This window comes from Coregonus clupeaformis, chromosome 26 (genome assembly GCF_020615455.1).
Source record: "Coregonus clupeaformis isolate EN_2021a chromosome 26, ASM2061545v1, whole genome shotgun sequence".
NCBI classification, from domain to species: domain Eukaryota; kingdom Metazoa; phylum Chordata; class Actinopteri; order Salmoniformes; family Salmonidae; genus Coregonus; species Coregonus clupeaformis.
In genome coordinates this window covers 36233808-36243766 of record NC_059217.1, presented here as the reverse complement: position 1 = coordinate 36243766, position 9959 = coordinate 36233808, and the positions used below count along the sequence as shown (strand labels likewise).

Below are 9959 nucleotides of genomic sequence, written 5' to 3'. Positions count from 1 at the left end.
GTATTTTTGTATTTTTAATTAAATACATTACAAAATACAAGTATTATTTTTGATACATTGATTTTTATGGTATTTTGTATCTGTATTTTGTAATTTTATTTTTTAAATGTTTGCCCATCCCTGGTAGTAGAATACTCTGTATGCAGGGTGTTTTCAGGGCATGACCACTGGAGGCAAAGGACCAGTTGAAAATAAGTTTTATTAAAACTAAATGTTTCACAAATCACTTTCAAAAGGCAAAATAAAATAACTAGCTCTCTTCAGCGCATAATCACTTTAAAGGGATACTTCGGGACTTCCAGTTTTGGCGCTAACGCTAGTTAGCAATTGTGCTAATGCTAGTTAGCAACTTCCTTCAAACTGGTATCCACGAGTTCATCTGGCTCTGGGGAAGTAAATATAGGGCTTCATTGCCAAAATCCTGAAGTATCCCTTTAAGTCAAAACTATAACTGAAATGTCTTTGGCCACCATACCAATCAAAACTACATCAAAAGAGTTCATCAAGAGGTCCATAGTGTTTGAGATAGTGGCTGGGTTGGTGACAACCAGCCGCATGGTGGCTCACCAAACAGGCATAGAGAGCTGACTGCAGCAAGGTGTACTGCTTAACTAGGATGTGGCCCTAATTGTAGAGTGGCTTTAAAGCCAAGTTATGCTTGATCCGAAAATGTGGTTGGAGGCGCCGTATGGATGGTGTGTTGGATGGTGTGTTGATAAATAGTCTCTCAGTGACTAGCTGATTTGGTTATGGGTACCAAGATTAATGTGGAGAGCACAGGGCCTGCATTTAATTCCAAAAAGTTTCCCCTCATCCCTGGTTGTTATATTGTCCTCTTAGGTTCTACTGGCTGGTGAACCTGAACTCGACGGTAGTGTTTCTGGGTATCGCCTACATCCAGCAGTCAGTGGCCAACAACCTGGGATTCCTCATCCCCTTCATGTCTGTGCTGCTGATGCTCATAACCATACACATGGTCCGCAACAACCTCATCTTCAGGCCCAAGAAAGGTAACACAACCTCAATCTCACCTGCAGGCCCAAGAAAGGTAACACAACCTCAACCTCACACACAGACTATCTCACCTTTGTGTTACAGTGTATGTACCTATGTTTCTGTGGTCAATTCTAGTATTGATGTGGTTGCTGTGGTCAATTCTAGTATTGATGTGGTTGTTGTGGTCTGTTCTAGTATTGATGTGGTTGTTGTGGTCTGTTATAGTATTGATGTGGTTGTTGTGGTCTGTTCTAGTATTGATGTGGTTGTTGTGGTCTATTCTAGTATTGATGTGGTTGTTGTGCAGGCAGTTCCCTGTTGACCACTCTGGGGGTGTTCCTGAACTCTCTGAAGATGTGCTGCCTGCACTACCGCCACCTGAGTGGGGGCGTGGCCAGCTGGCTGGACCGCGCCAAGGAGAACAACGGGGGGTGCTACAGTGAGACGCACGTGGAGAACGTCAAGGTCCTGGCCAGGCTCTTCCCCCTGTATGGCTTGCAGATACTGTACCGGGCCTGCATCACTCAGGCAGGTCAATGTAATGGAGAATATCAGGGCTCTACATTGACATGCTTCAAAAGGAGATTTTTAGAGCATTTTCAGGTCATTGGCAAGTGCAAATACATCATTTTTCAGATGTTGGGGGTAAAACTGGCAAATCTATAATGTTTATTTATGCTCCAAAAAGTTGTCCTAGAATCTGTTGTTACCCTGACCTCTCCCACAGATTCCAGCAGGTTACTACATTCAGACCATGAACTCTAACCTGCACCTGAACAGCTTCCTCCTGCCCATCGGTGCCATGAACGTCATCAGCATCCTACCTCTGCTGCTGCTGGCCCCTCTCATGGAGTGTGTCACCTCCTGCTACCTGTCCATGGAGAAAACACCCTTCTCCCCCGCCAGAGTCATTAGTAAGCACACACACACACGGCACACACAGAGATACATACAGGCACACACACACGCAAGCACACACATGCACAAATACCATCCTCATTAATGAGTCAGTCAATGTTAATGTCTCTCTCTCTCCCTCTCTCTCTCTCTGTTTCTCTCCCTCTCCCCTCCTCTCCTCTCCTCTCTCAGCGCTGGGTCATGCGTGTGCGGCCCTGTCTGTCCTGGTAGCGGGCCTGTCTGAGGTCCACAGAAAGGGCTATCCTCTGACGGAGCAGGCCCTGTCAGGGAAGGTGCTCCAGGTGTCCTCCATGGCCTGCTTCCAGCTGGCTCCCCAGTACATCCTACTGGGGCTGGCTGAGGCCCTCGTCACCCCTGCCTGTGAGTGACAGAGAGCCAGCACGTATTTCTGACACACCTATTGCTGCTACACTGTTCGTACACAGAGACAAACTGGGTTGGAGATTTACAATGTCAATGGACACCATATGTAGTTGGGATGAAGTTAGAATGTGGAGTGTTGGAACCAACTGCCAACATGGAGGATAGTATTCTGAACTCTGGAAGCTAGGGTTAGGATGCCCCCTACTGGTGTATTAGAGACAGACAAGAGACGTTTGAACCAAATGAATGCTTCTTTCTCTTCCCAGTCTTCCTCTCTTCTCTGTTCCAGGCTCTGTGATCTCCTTCCACCTGACACCCAGTCATATCAGAGGCATCTCCCTGCACTTCCTCACCCTGTCCTACGGAGGGGGCTGTTTCCTGGGAGCCCTCATCATCCAGCTGGTCTACCTACTCTCTGGAGGTAAAGGCTTCACTAACAGATGCATCATCATAACCATAGAAACTGAAGAGGAACATACATTCATGTTGGAATGGTTGATGGGGTTCTGTCTGCATTATGGTGATTCAGTCCTATGGCCACTGATAGCACTGTTCTGTCCAACTACAGGTAACTTCTACCCAAACACACTGCATGAAGGGAATCTGGAGCATTTCTTCTTCTTCTTAGCCATGTTGATGACCATAAACACTCTGGTGTTCTGGTGGATATCTTCCAGGTACAGTATGAGAACCTCTCATGTATCAATATAGTCACTGTAGACGAGACAGAGGACATGAGGAGGAGAGGAAGCCATTAGAGTTCTTTCAGTCTTGGACTTCAACATTTTCAGTTAAACAAATTGGAGAATTTCCTTGACCCCTTGATGTGACCTGAACAAAGTATCAATATAGTCTGTGCAGCTGAGAAAGATGACAGTATTGAGACAGGTGACAGTATTGAGGCAGGTGACAGTATTGAGACAGGTGACAGTATTGAGACAAGCGACAGTATTGAGACAGGCGAATGTATTGAGACAGGTGACAGTATTGAGAGATGACAGTATTGAGACAAGTTACAGTATTGAGAGGTGACAGTATTGAGAAATATGACAGTAGTGAGACATGTGACAGTAATGATATAGGTGACAGTATTGAGACAAATAACAGTATTAGACAGGTGACAGTAATGACACTGGTGACAGTAATGAGATAGGTGACAGTATTGAGAGGTGACATAATTGAGACAGGTGACAGTATTGAGACAGGTGACAGTATTGAGACAGGTGACAGTATTGAGACAGGTGACAGTATGAGACAAATGACAGTAATGAGACAGGTGACAGTATTGAGATAGGTGACAGTATTGAGACAGGTGACAATATTGAGACAGGTGACAGTATTGAGACAAGTGACAGAATTGAGACAGGTGACAGTATTGAGACAGGTGACAGTATTGAGACAGGTGACAGTATTGAGACAAATGACAGTATTAGACAGGTGACAGTATAGAAAGTATTGAGACAGGTGACAGTATTGAGACAGATGACAGTATTGAGACAGGTGACAGTTTTGAGACAGGTGACAGTATGTAGAGGTGACAGTATTGAGACAGGTGACAGTATTGAGACAGGTGACAGTATTGAGACAGGTGACAGTATGAGACAAATGACAGTATTAGACAGGTGACAGTATTAGACAGGTGACAGTAATGAGACAGGTGACAGTATTGAGATAGGTGACAGTATTGAGACAGGTGACAGTCTTGAGACAGGTGACAATATTGAGACAGGTGACAGTATTGAGACAGGTGACAGAATTGAGACAGGTGACAGTATTGAGACAGGTGACAGTATTGAGACAGGTGACAGTATTGAGACAAATGACAGTATTAGACAGGTGACAGTAATGAGACTGGTGATAGTAATGAGACTGGTGACAGTAATGAGACTGGTGACAGTGTTGAGACAGGTGACAGTATTGAGACTGGTGACAGTATAGAGAGTATTGAGACAGGTGACAGTATTGAGACAGATGACAGTATTGAGACAGGTGACAGTTTTGAGACAGGTGACAGTATGTAGAGGTGACAGTATTGAGACAGGTGACAGTATTGAGACAGGTGACAGTATTGAGACAGGTGACATTATTAAGAGTATTGAGACAGGTGACAGTATTGAGGCAGGTGACGGTATTGAGGCAGTTGACAGTTTTGAAACAGGTGACAGTATTAAACAGGTGACAGTAATGAGACAGGTGACAGTATTGATATAGGTGACAGTATTGAAACAGGTGACAGTATTGAGACAGGTGACAGTATTGAGACAGGTGACAGTATTGAGACAAGTGACAGTATTGAGAGATGACAGTATTTGGAAATGTGACAGTATTGAGACAGGTTACAGTATTGAGACAGGTGACTGCATTGAGACAGGTGACAGTATTGAGACAAATTACAGTATTGAGACAGGTGACAGTATTGAGACAGCTGACAGTATTGAGACAAGTGACAGTATTGAGAGATGACAGTATTGAGACAAGTGACGGTATTGAGACAGGTGACGGTTTTGAGGCAGGTGACAGTATTGAGACAGGTGACAGCATTGAGACAGATGACAGCATTGAGACAGGTGACAGTGTTGAGACAGGTGACAGTGTTTATACAGGTGACAGTGTTGAGACAGATGACGGTATTGAGGCAGGTGACGGTATTGAGGCAGGTGACAGTATTGAAACTGGTGACAGTATTGAGACAAGTGACAGTACTGAGAGATGACAGTATTTAGAAATGTGACTGTATTGAGACAGGTGACAGTATAGAGACATGTGACAGTATTGAGACAGGTGACAGTATAGAGAAAAGGTGACAGTATTGAGACACGTGACAGCATTGAGACAGATGACAGCATTGAGACAGGTGACAGTATTGAGACAGGTGACAGTATTGAGACAGATGAAAGTATTGAGACAGGTGACAGTATTGAGACACGTGACAGTATTGAGACAGGTGAAAGTATTGAGACAGGTGATGGTATTAAGATGATTTAGACAGGTGACAGTATTGAGAGATGACAGCATTGAGACAAGTGACAGTATTGAGACAGGTGACAGTATATAGACAGGTGACAGCATTGAGACAGATGACAGCATTGAGACAGGTGACAGTATTGAGACAAATGACAGTATTGAGACAGGTGACAGTATTGAGAGATGACAGTATTGAGACAAGTGACAGTATTGAGAGATGACAGTATTGAGACAGGTGACAGTATTGAGACTCGTGACAGTATTGAGACAGGTGACAGTATTGAGACAGGTGACAGGATTGGGACAGGTGACAGTATTGATACAGGTGAGAGTATTGAGACAGGTGACAGTATTAAGATGATTTAGACAGGTGACAGTATTGAGAGATGACAGTATTGAGACAGGTGACAGCATTGAGACAGATGACAGCATTGAGACAGGTGACAGTATTGAGACAGATTACAGTACTAAACAGGTACATGCATTGAGACATGTACACGTATTTAGACAGCTGACAGTATTGAGACAGGTGACAGTATTGAGACAGCTGACAGTGTTTATACAGGTGACAGTGTTGAGACAGATGACGGTATTGAGGCAGGTGACGGTATTGAGGCAGGTGACGGTATTGAGACAGGTGACAGTATTGAGAAAGGTGACAGTATTGAGACAGGTGACAGTATTGAGACAGGTGAAAGTGTTGAGACAGGTGACGGTATTGAGACAAGTGACGGAATTGAGACAAGTGAAAGTATTGAGACAGGTGACAGTATTGAGACAGGTGACAGTTATTAAAGGTGACAGTATTGAGACAGGTGACAGTATTGAGACAGGTGACAGTTATTAAAGGTGACAGTATTGAGACGGGTGACAGTATTGAGACAAGTGACGGTATTGAGACAGGTGACATTATTGAGACAGGTGAGAGTATTGAGACAGGTGACAGCATTGAGACAAGTGACGGTATTGAGACAGGTGACAGTATTGAGACAGGTGACAGTATTGAGACAGGTGAGGGTATTGAGACTCGTGACAGCATTGAGACAGGTGACAGTTATTAAAGGTGACAGTATTGAGACAGGTGACAGTTATTAAAGGTGACAGTATTGAGACAGGTGACAGTATTGAGACAGGTGACAGTTATTAAAGGTGACAGTATTGAGACAGGTGCCAGTATTGAGACAGGTGACAGTATTGAGACAGGTGACAGTATTGAGACAGGTGACTGTATTGAGACAGGTGACAGTATTGAGACAAATTACAGTATTTAGACAGGTGACAGTATTGAGAGATGACAGTATTGAGACAAGTGACAGTATTTAGAGATTACAGTATTGAGACAGGTGACAGCATTGAGACAGATGACAGTATTGAGACAGGTGACAGTATTGAGACAGGTGACACTATTGAGACAGGTGACAGTATTGATACAGATGACAGTATTGAGACAGGTGACAGTATTGAGACAGGTGACAGTATTGAGACAGGTGACTGTATTGAGACAGGTGACAGTATTGAGAGATGACAGTATTGAGACAAGTGACAGCATTGAGACAGATGACAGTATTGAGACAGGTGACAGTATTGAGACAGGTGACACTATAGATACAGGTGACACTATAGAGACAGGTGACATTATTGAGACAGGTTACAGTATTGAGACAGGTGACAGTATTGAGACAGGTGACAGTTATTAAAGGTGACAGTATTGAGACAGGTGACAGTATTAAGAGTATTTAGACAGGTGACAGTTTTGAGAGATGACAGTATTGAGACAAGTGACAGCATTGGGACAGATGGCAGTATTGATACAGGTGACAGTATTGAGACAGGTGACAGTATTGAGATTCGTGACAATATTGAGACAGGTGACACTATTGAGACAGGTGACAGTATTGAGACAGGTGACAGTTTTGAGACAGGTGACAGTATTGAGACAGGTGACAGTATTGAGACAGGTGACTGTATTGAGACAGGTGACAGTATTGAGACAAATTACAGTATTGAGACAGGTGACAGTATTGAGAGATTACAGTATTGAGACAAGTGACAGTATTTAGAGATGACAGTATTGAGACAGATGACAATATTGAGATTCGTGACAGTATTGAGACAGGTGACACTATTGAGACAGGTGACAGTATTGAGACAGGTGACAGTATTGAGATTCGTGACAGTATTGAGACAGGTGACACTATTGAGACAGGTGACAGTATTGAGACAGGTGACAGTATTGAGACAGGTGACAGTATTGAGACAGGTTACAGTATTGAGACAGGTGACAGTATTGAGACAGATGACAGTATTGAGACAGGTGACAGTATTGAGACAGGTGACAGTATTGAGACAGGTGACTGTATTGAGACAGGTGACAGTATTGAGACAAATTACAGTATTGAGACAGGTGAAAGTATTGAGACAGGTGACAGTATTGAGACAGGTGACAGTATTGAGACAGGTGACAGTATTAGGCCAGGTGACAGTATTGAGACAGATCCACCCTAGCAGTCTCTCCTCCCCTGTGTCCCAGGTACCTAGACCTGAGTGTGGTGCAGTGTAGAGGAGTAGGAAGCAGCCTTCTGGCAGAGAAACTCCTGCAGTACAAGACCTGCCTGCGATTCTACGACACCATGGAATGCTCCTCCACAACATCCTCCATAGACACAGTGTTGTGACCTCTACACTACCTTTGTCCCCTGTAGCGCTGGACTTCCACTTGCTTTATTTATGTACACTACATGACCAAAAGTATGTGAACACCTGCTCGTCGAACATCTCATTCCAAAATCATGGGCATTAATATGAAGTTGGTCCCCCCTTTGCTGCTATAACAGCCTCAACTCTTCTGGGAAGGCTTTCAACTAGATGTTGGAACATTGCTGTGGGGACTTGCTTCCATTCAGCCACAAGAGCATTAGTGAGGTTGGGCACTGATGTTGGGCGATTAGGCCTGGCTCGCAGTCGGCATTCCAATTCATCCCAAAGGTGTTGGATGTCATTGAGGTCAGGGCTCTGTGCAGGCCAGTCAAGTTCTTCCACACCGATCTCGACAAACCATTTCTGTATGGACCTCGCTTTGTGCACAGGGGCATTGTCATGCTTAAACAGAAAGGGCCTTCCCAAACTGTTGCCACAAAGTTGGAAGCACAGAATCGTCTAGAATGTCATTGTATGGTGTAGCGTTAATATTTCCCTTCACTGGAACTAAGGGGCCTAGCCCAAACCATGAAAAACAGCCCCAGACCATTATTCCTCCTCCACCAAATTTGTAAGTTTGCACTATGCGCGCTTCAGCTCTCGGCGGTCCTGTTCTGTGAGCTTGTGTGGCCTACCACTTTGTGGCTGAGCCGTTGTTGCTCCTAGACGTTTCCACTTCACAATAACAGCACTTACAGTTGACCGGGCAGCTCTAGCAGGGCAGAAATTTGACAAACTGACTTGTTGGAAAAGTGGCATCCTATGACAGTGCCACGTTGAAAGTAACTGAGCTCTTCAGTAAGACCATTCTACTGCCAATGTTTGTCTAAGGAGATTGCATGGCTGTGTGCTCAATTTTATACACCTGTCAGCAACTGGTGTGGCTGAAATAGCCAAATCCATTAATTTGAATGGGAGTCCACATACTTTTGTATATATATTGTATGTACAGTACTGTGTATTCATTTCATTGACAGCCAGTTTAGATCAGTGGTATTCAACAGTCAGTTTTAGACAGTCAGTTTAGATCAGTGGTATTCAAACTTATTCATTGAATACCAATTATTTATTCCGCCAGAATTTCTGGGGACCCCATTTTTTCCCAATTAATTTATTGCGACCCCACCCCATCCCAAATCTAATGACACAACCTTAAATACTGTACATTTCTATTTTTAAATCAACAAAAATACATGAATTCATTACATTTTAATCAATAAATACATTTACTCAATAAAATAAAATTTTCAAATGATCTTTCTCAAAAATGTTTGTATATTGTCCCATACAATAATCTGTACTCTTAATTTTTTGTTCCCCCGTAACCCCACTAGGAGTCGCCACCCCGACGTTGAATACCACTGGTTTAGATGGTCATAGACTTAAATCTTTGTGTTCCTTCGTACTCCAATATAATGTGTGGGTGTATTATGTGCTGTCTTTTTGTCTAAATGGATATACTGGTGCATACATTACTGGAAATAGCTGATTAATTGTGTCAATCAATTCAATAATAGAGCGATTCCAATGTCATGATGATGAGTTTTATTTTGAAAGATCACATTGATTCAGTAATTGATTGATGTGATTTAAATATTCTCATCTGATCATAAATGGATAAACAATGATCACAGTTTCTGATTTTACCGGTTTGCCAGTACTGCAGTTTTACATAAAGAGAAAAAAAGACACATTTACAGAGGATTGCAACAGCCAAGAGGTGATCAGGTAGACAGTAAAAGTCTGAAGCCTGAGTGTCAGTCTGTATGTGCTATCATGCCATCAGTTTAGCAAGAACACTAACAGATCTGGGACCAGGCAAATAAGAATATGCTATGTCTAAATATATATTTTACAATAATGTTAAAAAAGGGGAATTGAACCAGATCATAGGCCTAGTGGAAGACTGTTGATAACCCAGAAGCTCTCCATCTACAGTGCCTTCGGAAAGTATTCAGACCCCTTGACTTTTTCCACATTTTGTTATGTTACAGCCTCTGGATAGTGGATTAAAAAGACCA

General features: G+C 43.2%; 1 protein-coding gene across 1 annotated transcript in view; it reads left to right on the top strand.

Annotated features, from left to right (window-relative positions):
• slc15a5 (solute carrier family 15 member 5) overlaps window positions 1-8027 on the top strand; it is a 31408-nt gene extending 23381 nt beyond the window's left edge. The window contains exons 3-9 of the mRNA XM_041849755.2: window positions 841-1010; window positions 1304-1524; window positions 1724-1910; window positions 2086-2274; window positions 2567-2698; window positions 2846-2954; window positions 7772-8027. Of these exons, the coding sequence (XP_041705689.1) occupies window positions 841-1010; window positions 1304-1524; window positions 1724-1910; window positions 2086-2274; window positions 2567-2698; window positions 2846-2954; window positions 7772-7916 (1153 nt within the window). The 3' untranslated portion in view covers window positions 7917-8027. The remainder of the gene's footprint in view (window positions 1-840; window positions 1011-1303; window positions 1525-1723; window positions 1911-2085; window positions 2275-2566; window positions 2699-2845; window positions 2955-7771) is intronic.
• Window positions 8028-9959: the final 1932 nt, after the last annotated feature.